The sequence below is a fragment of the Rhododendron vialii genome, chromosome 3a (genome assembly GCF_030253575.1).
Source record: "Rhododendron vialii isolate Sample 1 chromosome 3a, ASM3025357v1".
NCBI lineage: Eukaryota > Viridiplantae > Streptophyta > Magnoliopsida > Ericales > Ericaceae > Rhododendron > Rhododendron vialii.
The window spans coordinates 25,110,926-25,123,748 of record NC_080559.1 but is presented as its reverse complement, the minus strand read 5'-3'; the positions used below and the strand labels follow the sequence as shown (position 1 = coordinate 25,123,748).

General features: G+C 36.7%; 1 protein-coding gene across 1 annotated transcript; it reads left to right on the top strand.

Moving 5' to 3' along the window:
• Positions 1 to 7,101: 7,101 nt before the first annotated feature.
• Positions 7,102 to 11,989, top strand: LOC131320670 (uncharacterized). The gene is made up of 6 exons (XM_058351446.1): positions 7,102 to 7,770; positions 8,336 to 8,444; positions 8,552 to 8,643; positions 8,762 to 9,020; positions 9,648 to 9,791; positions 11,719 to 11,989. The coding sequence occupies exons 1-6, from the start codon at positions 7,418 to 7,420 to the stop codon at positions 11,812 to 11,814; spliced, it is 1,053 nt and encodes a 350-aa protein (XP_058207429.1). The 5' UTR covers positions 7,102 to 7,417; the 3' UTR covers positions 11,815 to 11,989.
• Positions 11,990 to 12,823: the final 834 nt, after the last annotated feature.

Genomic DNA, 12,823 nt, shown 5'->3' with positions numbered 1-12,823 from the left:
CCACTTCCATGTAGGTGTTCTTCGCTTAGATGACGTTTCCTTTGTTTCTACACTATAATAGGCTTATTTCTTGTATTGATTGACTTGTTGGGCTTGGTTATGTCGTGGACTTTTACAATTAATGTAATATCCTGGATTTGTATTATGTACTTCATATGTCATGTAAAAGAGATCTCTTTTATCGATTGGAAAAAAAAAAACTTGACTTGCACATGATATTGGCCTTTAGTTTAAATACCCAATCTGCTTGTCCATTTTTTATGTTTGTGTCAATTTTCAAACATTTTTGTCTTACAATATAAATCTTGTTTTATGCTATTTCTCAATGAATTCCATTACACAAAGTTTTAAAAATCAAGAAAAAGATTATAAACTGAAATACATAAGCAATTAAAAAATAATACGAACATAAAAAATGAACAAACTGTTATAAAACCAGCGGAATAAATAAGATTGCAGAAACTAAATTAAGCACTAAACACAAATATATAGAAAAGATAGTTTCTCCAGGAACTATCGTGAACAAAGTAGATCTTCAGGATCTATTATATTATACTCAGTGTTTCTCTTTTCTGCTCTTTGCCTTTTCTTTCTCATTGATATTCATACTCTATATTTTTCTCCGATTACATCTACATTTATAGGAAAATGGGGAGAGGATGATTGATGAGAGAGAGACCCCATAGAATTAACTATGTTCCCTAACTAATAACATGTACTACTATTCCACCCATTTCCTTTAATGTGATCAGCCAACTTCGCAAGATTTTTCTAACACTTCCCCTTGGATGATCACATGCTAAAAATATGCCTTGTTAAAAACTTTGTCAAAGAAAACCCAATGGGAAAAACCTTCGACGAAGGAAATATAGTGCAGTATTCTTGCGTCTCTTGCAATATGGTCAGTCTTCAAATTGCCTCGTTAAAACCTTTGCTACAGAAAACCCAGCGGGACAAAACCTTAGGCTAAGGAAAAAGGGTGCAATCATTTTCAAGTTATTGACTCCCCCTCAATGCTGCAAGATAAATCTTTTAGCAAATGGCATTCCGATACTGTTTACCAACTTCTTGAATGTTGTGGTTGATAATGCCTTAGTGGATAAGTCTGCCAGATTGTCACTAGACCGTATCTGCTGAATATCAATATCACCATTTTTCTGAAGGTCATGAGTGTAGAAGAATTTTGGTGATATGTGCTTAGTTTTGTCTCCTTTGATATAACCTCTCTTGATCTGTGTGATACATGTAGCATTATCTTCATACAATAATGTCGAATGATCTTTGATTGACGACAATTCACATTTTTCTCGAATGTGTTGAATCATAGATCTCAACCAAATACATTCGCGACTTGTTTCATGAATTGCGATAATCTCAGAGTGATTAGAAGAAGTAGCAGTCAACGTTTGCTTTACAGAACGCCACGAAATAGCAGTACCACCGCAAGTGAACACATATCCTGTTTGTGATCGGGCTTTATGTGGATCTGATAAATAACCAGCATCTGCATATCCGATTAATTGTGATGTTGATCCATTTGAATAGAATAAGCCCAGGTCAGTCGTTCCTCGGAGATAACGTAATATGTGTTTAACTCCTTTCCAATGCCTCTGAGTTGGAGCAGAACTGTATCGAGCTAACAAATTGACCGAAAATGTAATATCCGGTCTTGTACAATTTGCTAGGTACATAAGTGCACCGATTGCACTCATATATGGTACTTCAGGACCAAGTATATCTTCTCCCTCTTCTAGAGGTCGAAACGGATCTTTGTTCACATCGAGTGATTTAACAATCATTGGCATACTCAAAGGGTGTGCCTTATCCATGTAAAATTGCTTCAAGACTTTTTCCGTGTACGTCGACTAATGTACTAGAATCTCATTTGGCAAATGCTCGATCTGTAGGGCGTGACAATACTTTGTTTTGCCAAGATCTTTCATTTCAAACTTTTTCTTTAAATATTCTGCGGTTTTTATAAGCTCTTTTAGAGTTCCAACGAGATTTAAATCATCAACATAAACCGTAATAATCGCAAAACCAGAATTTGATTTATTAGTAAAAATACATGGACAAATAGGATCATTTTCATATCCTTCCTTTAACAAATAATCACTAAGCCATTTAAACCACATACGACCAGATTGTTTCAATCCATATAAAGATTTTTGTAGCTTAAAAGAATAAACACTTCGAGGTTTTGATTTGTATGCTTCAGGCATAGTATATCCTTTAGGCACCTTCATGTATATGTCAGCATCTAGTAATCCATATAAATATGCAGTCATTACGTCCATCAAACGCATATCCAGACATTTCATGACTACTAAACTGATCAAAAATCTAAATATGATTACATCAATTACGGGAGAGTATGTCTCCTCATGTTCAATTCCAGGTCTCTGCGAGAAACCCTGTGCAATAAGTCGTGCTTTATAGCGCACAACTTCATTCTTCTCATTGTGTTTTCGCACAAACACCCACTTGTATCCTACAGGCTGTATCCCTTCAGGGGTTTGGACTACAGGTCCAAATACTTCCCTTTTTGCAAGAGAATTTATTTATGCTTGAATTGCTCTTTTCCACATTGGCCAATCATTTTTATGTTGACATTCCTCAACAGTTTGTGGTTCACTTTCTTCATTACCTTTACTAATGTTCTCATTACTTATAGTAATGTCAGTAGCAACTTTAAATGAAAATGCATTGCCGACAACAGTTTTGTTTCTATCTAATATTTCACCCGTGTTCATATAATGTATTGAGATCTCATTACTTTCAGGTACCTGTTCCTCTTCAGGAAATAATTCCTCGGGAGTTTTCTCTTCAGGAGATTCATAGTTACGGGAAAATATTGATAGATTCACTCTTTCATTTGCCTGTTTTGTGGGTTTAGTCTCTCCAGGAGCACTTGAATTTGTTAGCTTGGTCTCTTCGAGAGTACTAGCTACTTCAGCCTCTTTGCCTTGGATTTTCCTCTTCCGGGGGAATTTATCTCTTGCACCGACAGGTCTCCCACGCTTCTGGCTTAGACTCATCACCTGCTATGCCAGTGGTTTGTTCTGCAGGAACTTCAATGCGTGTTGGAAAGTTAGTAGCTGGTATATGAGACTTAGTCACCTTCTTTGTGTCGGTGAATGTATCCGGTAGTTGATTTCTAATACCTTGCCAATGTATAATTCTTTGAACTTCTAGGTCACATTGATTAGTACGCGGATCAAGATGAGATAATGTCGAAGCATTCCAAGTAATTTCACCTCGAGCTTCTGGCTGCGATTTATCTCCCCTAATGGTGAGAACACTGATTCATCAAAATGGCAATCCTCAAAACGTGCCTTAAAAAGATCACCTGTTAAGGGTTCAAGGTATCTAATGATAGATGGAGAGTCAAAAACCTATATAGATACCACGTTTACGTTGAGGACCCATTTTAGTACGTTGGGGAGGTGCAATAGGTACATACACAGCACAACCAAAAACTCTTAAGTGAGAGATATTCGGTTGTTGACCAAATACAAGTTGTGTAGGCGAGTATTTGTGATATGCAGTAGGCCTAACATGAATTAGAGAAAGAGCATGTAAAATAGCATGACCCCAAGCAGAAACTAGTAATTTTGTTTTCATGAGTAACGGACGAGCAATCAGTTGAAGTCTTTTAATAAAAGACTTAGCTAAACCATTCTAGGTATGTGGTCAACATCAATACCTATTGACATACAGTAATCATTAAATGCCTGAGATGTGAATTCTCCAGCATTGTCCAGACGAATTGTCTCGATTGGGTGATCCGGAAATTGTGCTCGTAATTTGATTATATGTGCAAGAAATTTAACAAATGCAACATTTCGTGTAGATAATAAACAAGTATGTAACCATCTGGTTGAGGCATCAATTAAAATCATGATATAGCGAAATGATCCACAAGATGGGTGTATTGGTCCACAAATATCCCCTTGAACTCTTTGTAAAAAGGATGGAGACTCAATAACGACTTTAGAGAAAGATATATGGTCTAGTTATCAATTTCCCTTGTGAACAAGCATTACAGGGGCAATTGCTGGGCAAAAGAATCTTTTGGTTCTTTAATGGATGCCCATGTGAATTTTCGTCAATGCGACGCATCATTGTTGAACCTGGATGCCCAAGGTGATCATGCCATAGCATGAAAAGTTTTGGATTAGAGCACTTCTGGTGCATAATCACATATGATTCAATTGTTTTAATCGTCGTGTAATATAGCCCAGAGGAGAATGAAAAAAGTTTTTCTAATACTATTTTCTGGCCAAATACATTAGAAGTGATATATAAATACTCTTTTTGACATTTGCTGATGGTTTCAATATGGTAACCATTACGACGTATATCTTTGAAACTTAGAAGATTTCTTCTGAATTTGGTAGAATACAGAGCATTGTCAAAACGTAAATTTGTCCCATTTGTTAACACAATATTTGCTCTTCCAGAGCCTTCAATTAGGTTTGCGGAACCTGATATTGTATTGACATTTGCTTGTACCTTTGTCAATTGTTTAAAATATTTGTTATCCCGAAGAATGGTATGTGTTATACCATACCACTGTCTACCAAACAAATATCTTCATCAGTTATTTTTGTTTTTGATAACGCATTGTTAGTATCCATGCCCCTATTATATGCAAGAAAAGATTTCATAAATAGATAATTGAAACATACCTTAACATTTTATTACAAAGACAAACATGACATATTTCTTACAACATGATTAAAAACATAAACACACCTTCAAATTTATTACATGCAGGGTAGTCGTTTACATCATAGAGATCATTTTTCGTTCCACTTGGTTCACCGATATACTTAGAGATATCAAAAGACGAGATATCAAAAGGTTCAAAAGGGTCAGGTTGATTATTATTCATTTGATCGGTGAAATTTGTTTCAATCTCCTTTTCATTTCCTTTCCTTTGATAGATGCCTGGTAAAGGTCTGCCAAATGCCTCGGTGTACGACAGGTATGTGACCAATGTCCTTTCGCTCCACATCTGTAGCAGGAGTCCTCAGAATTCATGGAAGGCTTATTTTCCAAATTCTTCCTTTTTCCTGCAGACACTTTTGGTCTAGTCCACTTATTCCACTTTTGGAGAATATCTGGTTTCTTGCCTAATTTCTGAACATATCCTCCATGGACTTGGTGGTTATGGCTACCACGCCCATGGCCACGGCCACGACCATGGCCACGGCCACGACCACGACCTCATCCCTAATTGGAAAAGAGACTCTATTCGCTTCTGGGAATGGTATAGAGCCAGTTGGACGAGACTCGGGATTCCTCATTAACAACTCGTTATTCTGTTCAACAACTAGGAGACAGGAAATTAAATCTGAGTATTTCTCAAACCCACGCTCTCTGTATTGCTGCTGCAGGAGCAAATTGTTGGCATGAAAAGTGGTAAAAAAAATTTCCAACATATCTTTTTCAGTGATAGTTTCACCACATAATTTTAAGATCGAAACTATCTTGAACAGAGCGGAGTTATACTCGCTAACAGATTTATAATCTTGCACCCTTAAATTTAACCAGTGATAACGAGCTCTGGGAAGTATCATTGCTTTTTGGTGCCCGTACTTTTCTTTCAGATTATTTCATAAGGTTAATGGGTCCTTAACCGTAAGGTACTCAGACTTCATGTCTTCGTGGAGGTGGTGGCGAATAAATATCATTGCTTTGGCGCGATCCTTCAAGGACGCGTCATTACCAGTTTTTATCGTTTCTCCTATTTCCATGGCATCGAGGTAAATCTCAATGTCAAGAATCCATGATAAATAATTTCTTCCTGAAATATCGAGGGCTGCAAATTTCAATTTTGTGTAGTTCGACATTGTCTATAAAAATAAGAGATTTCAATTTAGATAAACATTTAAATAAGGGATAGTTGAATGAACAACTCATATTTAATGAACTGCAACAATAAGTCTAAGGAAATATTATACAAATATGTGGGACAAACCATATTTATCTAAAACCTTGAGGAAACAAGGGTTATAAAATCAATTCAATTCCAACTTTTACTTTCTGTCTTTTTGCAAGATACTGACTTGCAATATACATATGCATTTATTCTATCTCTCTCTATATACATACATATTTTGTAAGAGCCATGCATATTCAGACAACAAGAATCCGAAGGAAATTTACTATTTGAATTTTGACTCAAGTTATCAAAATTTATATCAAAGACTGTTTGTGCTTCTTGTTATTAATAAAATAAATGCTTAGTCCTTTCCCATGACAAGTTGATAAGAGTGAACAAATAGTAATGTAGGTAACAAATTTAAACATTCATCTAGAAAAATAACAAAGGGGATGAAATAAATAAATAAATTTGCTGGTATATGGTTAACCACTGGGGTTAGTTCAGTGGCCAAACTCATGGTTTCTCTTAAGGAGGTCGTGGGTTTGAAATGGTGTGGTGGATTCAATATTGAAGACCCACCCACTTTGTTGCAAAAAATACTTTGGGTATTCTCAATTTTTTTCATATTGTGCAAAATACTTTAGGTATTTTACCTCTTTTTTTCATATATATAAGTATTTACTAGTAGAATACTTCAGGTATTCCTTTATTGTAGATAGAATTTTTTAGGATTCATAATTGATAAGTACTTCATGTACCCACTTTTTTTTAGCATATACTACGTACGTATATTATGCAGGAGAAAGATATAGTATAGTAAACAGAGCATAAGAACAAGTGAATTATATGAAATGTAAACCATTTACCTTTCTCAGTAGGATAGAGACTCGTGCTGATAACGTATTATAAAACCAGCGGAGTAAATAAGATTGCGAAAACTAAATTAAGCACTAAACACAAATATATAGAAAAGATAGTTTCTTCAGAAACTATTGAGAACAAAGTAAATCTTCAGGATCTATTATATTATACTCGGTGTTTCTCCTTTTTGCTCTTTGCCTTTTCTTTCTCATTAATATTCGTACTCTATATTTTTCTCCGATTACATCTACATAAATAGGAAAATGAGGGGAGGATGATTGATGAGAGAAAGACCCCATAAAATTAACTATGTTCCCTAACTAATACTAACATGTACTACTATTCCACCCATTTCCTTTAATGTGATCAGCCAACCACCCATTTCCTTTAATGTGATCAGCCAACTTCGCAAGATTTTTCTAACACAAACAAAATACTCCCAGAATTGAATGATTTGTTCACCAACTCTTGTATAGGACTACAAGTCTACAACCACAAGTGGAGTTTGTGAGTGTGAGCTCCACTTCCACATGTGAGAGGAGTTTGTGGGTGAGTGTGTGTGGGGTTGAAAATTTCACAGTTACCATTGCAGGCATCGTTGTTACCGAATTGCTCCCGATCTACAGCCTCCCGAATTCTCTTCCCTAATCTCAAGAAATCACCATGGAAGCTCTACTCTGCAAGAAAATCGGCGACCCAACAGTAGTAACCCCAACCTCATCAGACGACTCCTCCCCACTAACCCTGTCAACCTCCCACCCAATCCCCCAACTCAACTCCCCAACCGCGATCAGGGTCCGAGTCAAAGCCACCAGCTTGAATTACGCCAATTACCTCCAGATCCTCGGCAAGTACCAAGAAAAGCCCCCCTTACCCTTCATCCCCGGCTCCGATTACTCCGGCCTCGTCGAATCGGTTGGTCCCGGCGTTTCCAAGTTCAGGGTCGGCGACCCAGTTTGCTCTTTCGCCGCACTCGGGTCTTTCGCGCAGTTTATCGTCGCCGATGAGAGTGAATTGTGAGTCTTACGGATATACAGCGTGCATTTCTATGGCATTTGATCAGCAATTTTTGTGGGAGCGTATTCATTTTTTATGGGCAATGTGTTTGTTTTGCTTGTGGTTCATAAAAGCTGGGTGGGGAACAATGTGGGAAAATTTTTACAGTAATTTGCTGGCTTGTGCAGTATGGATTGGCTGTCTTTAGTCTTTTATGTACTTGGGACATAGTGAATAGTGCTGCCAATTATTCTACACACACAAACACTTGCACACACACTCACATCTTTTTGTGGGTCCCACACACATCGGAGGTGTAGTGTGTGGATCCCAATGTGAATGTGAGTCATACGTATATGGCGTGCATTTCTACGACATTCGATTGGCACATTTTTTGGTGCTTCATTTTTTTAGGGGTATGTGTTTGCTGTTCTTGTGTTTCTGTAAATTCTATGCCGTGAAAATTTGGAGGCCCCTGGAGCATTGTTCCAGCGACAGCAAATAATTTTTCATTTTTTCAAGGCATAGAATCATTACACCTTATTATTTATCTCTCAATTATGGACTTGTGTTGAGAAAATAAAGGTTTCGGGTACCTGATGGATGTGATCTAGTTGCTGCTGGTGCATTACCTGTTGCTTATGGAACATCACATGTTGCCTTAGTTCATAGAGCCCAATTGACCTCTGGTCAGGTATCAGTAGTCCCCTGTACTTGTTCCCTTGTCCTTGGGTATGTCGTATGCCCTTCTACTTATTATTCTCTAATTTCTCTAGATCATGGGTGATAATGGAATCTCAGGTGTTGCTGGTTCTTGGGGCAGCTGGAGGGGTTGGGGTTTCGGCTGTACAAATTGGAAAGCTTTGTGGTGCCATTGTTATTGCTGTTGCCAGGTACTTCCAGTGTTCCACTAAAGCAGAAGTTGTGTTCTCTGCATTATGTCATCATGTTGTTATATACCAAAGCTTTGTGTTGTTACACTTAGGCTTGAGTGATGGGTTTTAATTACAGGGGAGCAGAAAAGGTGCAGTTTTTGGAGTCTTTAGGTGTTGATCATGTTGTTGACTTGACCAAAGGAAGCGTGACAGAAAGTGTCAAGGGTTTCTTAAAGGCGAGAAAGCTCAAAGGGGTGGACGTATTGTATGACCCAGTTGGCGGCAAGCTTACTAAGGAAACCATGAAGTTATTGAGCTGGGGAGCAAAAATTCTGGTTATAGGGTTTGCTAGCGGAGAAATCCCTGTCATCCCTGCAAACATCGCTCTTGTTAAGGTACCCTACAGATGCTCCAATGTTTCAGAACCATCCAATATCCCAGTCAGTCGAGTTTGAACCGATTTGTTTATGAGTATTTTTTCTTTTGTGATGTTACAAGTTGTCGACTGTCTCTAACTTCTGAATGTGTGTGTGTGTGTGTGTGTGTGTGTGTGTGTGTGTGTGTGTGATAGGTTCTTAATAATGTTCATTTCAGTTTGGAGGATTGAACTCTTGCGTGGTTTGGATAACCCATGTAGATCTATCTACACATTTGGTTTTGAGTTGAAACAGGCTTCGATTTTTCATGGAGGTTAATAGTGGTTACAGTATCTGTTGCACTAATAGTATTTTCTAACATCAAAATGAAGTAAAAGGTTGTACTTTGTAACTTAAGTTGTATGTCATTGCATGTTAAAGCAGTATTCCTTTGGTAAATTCTAGCATCTAGGACAAAAACACTTCTCAAATTGATGGTTGAACTTGCGAGAGATGTCCTTCTCTAAGTCTTTGATCCAACTGCCTAGATAATTCTGGTCTTTTTCTTTAACATCTTGTCAATTTTCTGTGAGTAATTTTTGCTTGTCAGTTTATAATGTTTCTCAGCTTTAATTACTTTTTGAATTCCTGATTTTATGTATGCAGAACTGGACAATTCATGGACTGTACTGGGGAAGCTATAAAATACATAAACCAGCTGTACTGGAAGATTCTCTGAAGGAACTATTATCCTGGTTGACAAGGGGCTTAATTACCATCCACATTTCTCATACTTACAGCCTCCCAGAGGTTAGAATCTTCATCTTTGCTTTCTACTTCTTTAGTCTTTTTTTTTTTTTTTTATCGGCTCAACTTCTTTAGTTGGAGAATTGCCCAATGGGATTTATAAGAAGAATTTAATCTATGGTCCTAACTCAAGTTCTGCATTTTGATATGACATCTCATGTGTCAGAAGTAGCCCATGAAACTAACAGATAGCTTTTATGGACCAGACACATGACACTTTTTAACTTCTAACATCTAACACAGTTTGTCAAATGGACCATAATCAAGTTGAAGGCACCGAGAATTCCAACCATCTGTTGTTCTATTTTGACTCTTGGTCTTCAGCTCAAAAGATTCACCTTCGCAACTTAATAAACTACATGGCCTGGGATTGATTGGGCAGAGCAGTGTTTAGACTCATTCTTTGGATATTTGAAACTCATGTTCTAAGGAAATTGGGAAATTTTCAAAGTAGCACCTGATCTTTCACATAAATCATGCATAGGCACCTGACCTTTTAATATTATAAAAAAAACACCTGACCTAGTTAAAAACCCATCAATTTTCCACCTGCCATTAACTTTTCATCCAAAAACATACGGAAATGCTAAAATGGCCTACATCTGGCCATTTGGAGGGAAACCAATATACATTTTGGGAGAAAAACACATTACCCTACTGATTTCTCCTGCCAAAACCCATGTGTGGGGCCATGGAGTTCCAATGGTTTGTTATGGGACTGCTTAAAAGATTTCATCTTGGTTATTGTAACTGTTTGTTTTTGTTGAACTGATTATTGCACATTTTGGGGATCAAATTTGTGTACCATTTTTTTCGGCAGAGCTTGAGATGGTGTGAGGCAAATGAAGGAGAAGGAGATGTTTGGGAATTTTGGGACATCCTCATTCCACTTAACTTTTTCTATAACTTTTAATTTTGTTCTTATTTAAATTTTTTCCATGTTTCTTAGTTTTGTGCCTCACTTTTTTTGTTTTTTGATTCTTCTATATTTACCCAAATATTTCTAAAATATTTGGGTAAAAATAAAAAATATATATACTTTTCCGATTCGTCTTGTCGAGACGAATCACTAAATTACAAAAGGTTGGCGCAAAATTAACAAACGCGAAAAAAAGAAAAGAAAAACTAAACTAAAAGTTATAGAAAAAGTAAAAATAGTTGTTATTGGAACTCCATGACCCCACAGGTGGGTTTTGGTGGGAGAAATCAGTAGAGTAATATTTTTTTCCCCCAAATGTATATTGGTTCCCTCCAAATGTTCAGGTGTAGGCCATTTCAGCATTTCCGTCTGTTTTTGGATAAAAAGTTAACGGCGAGTGAAAAATTGATGAGTTTTTAAATAGGTCATGTGTTTTTTTGATAATATTAAAAAGTCAGGTGCCTACACGTGATTTGTGTGAAAGGTCAGGTGCTATTTTGAAATTTTCCCTAAGGAATATGGGAAACTCAAGTAGCAGGTTCTAAGCTCTCTAAATTGAATCGTCAAGTGCCCCTCTCTGCTGCCACCCACCACCAGTTAGAAACCTTATTGTCTTTCTGTGAAGTCGTGATTCATCTTTTTTGAATGGGTTATGTATGTTGCTCTTGTTCGTCTTCTGAATTTATCTTCTTCCTTTTTATTCATGCTCTCCAGAAATCATTTGCCAAAACAAATTTTCTGCAATTATCACTTAATTAGATTCATTATCCCATATCTTGGTTCTGTTTTCACCAGAAGGCATATAACAAGAATATAAGATAGAAACAATTTACATAACTCTTAGGAATCCAACCATGAAAGAATCCGTTGGTTCAGAATTATTCACTATCAAAATACATGCTTTCATTGGATCTCCCGTTATTGTTCTTTTGGGTCCACACTTACTGTTTATTCTTCTATTGGCCGAAGTGTTACTGATATATGATGTCAACAACTGTTTGTTCTTGACAGGCCAACCTTGCATTTTCTGCTCTGAAAGACAGGAAAGTGATTGGGAAGGTGATGATTACATTCGACGATGGCAATAGTGCAAGATCCAAACTTTAGTCCGGTCCGGTCAGTATTCAGGATGAATTAAGTGGTCTGAATGTTGAAATTCAATGTAAATTACCGAAGGGATGTTACAAGATTATGGATATGGGGATGAACAAATAAGAAAATTGCCGCTCAATGTTTCAAAGTTCATGTTTTGAATCAAATAAAACGCTGAACTTATTGGTTATTTCGCTTCATTTGATTGGTTTTGTCCATTCTTCCCTGTCCTTGATAAGAATATGCTGCTGCAAGGCTTTTTGTGGAAATAAGTCTGCAGCCTTGATTGCCTGCGCCAATTTTTGTTCTCTCTCCCCTTTTTGTTTATTTAGTATGTGATTCGGGTTATTTCACCGGTTGGTATTTCCAAACTGTAGGCGTAGAATGTTGTATAAGGCTTAGAATGTAAACCATTTTACAATGGAAAATATTTTTCATAGAAAATGAATTTGCCAAAAAGACAATGTTTGGTTTTTATTTTTCAGTGTTTGGTCTGTAGTTAAAGAATAATTTTCAAAAACATCCATGTATAAAAATACAGTGAAATATAAACATACCTATATATGTACATGTATATATGTCTCCGTATAATGTATAGGAAACGTTTTTTGAAAAAGTCGTTTTCAAATTGTTATGCCTCGTTTGGATGATGTTTTGAAAATTTTTGAGTTTGGCTTTTGGGTAATAAGTGGAGAGATAAATTAGGATAATGATTGGAGGTAGGTAATGAGTGGAGAGAGATAGAGAGAGAAATGAGAATAATAATTGGTGAGAGAAATTAGAGTACTGATTAGAAGTAGGGGTAACGAGTGTTTTTTGAGTTGGAAAATATTTTTCAAGAAGTGATCCAAACAAGGCATAAAAGGTTTTAAAAAGTTTTACAAAATTGGTATCCAAAGATTCCAAACAAACAGAGCCGAAGGCCCCGTTTGATAACAGTGATAGATGAATGAGATTCGTAAGGAGATAGGATTAGGATTGAGATTGGTAATGAGAAGGGATTGATAATGAGTATGTTTGTTTG

Excerpts from the sequence above, each read along its gene's own strand:
- LOC131320670 (XM_058351446.1), top strand. The coding sequence starts at position 7,418 with ATGGAAGCTCTACTCTGCAAGAAAATCGGCGACCCAACAGTAGTAACC. Across the intron at positions 7,771-8,335 it reads GTCGCCGATGAGAGTGAATT|GTTTCGGGTACCTGATGGAT; the intron begins GTGAGTCTTACG and ends GAGAAAATAAAG. Across the intron at positions 9,021-9,647 it reads CAAACATCGCTCTTGTTAAG|AACTGGACAATTCATGGACT; the intron begins GTACCCTACAGA and ends TTATGTATGCAG.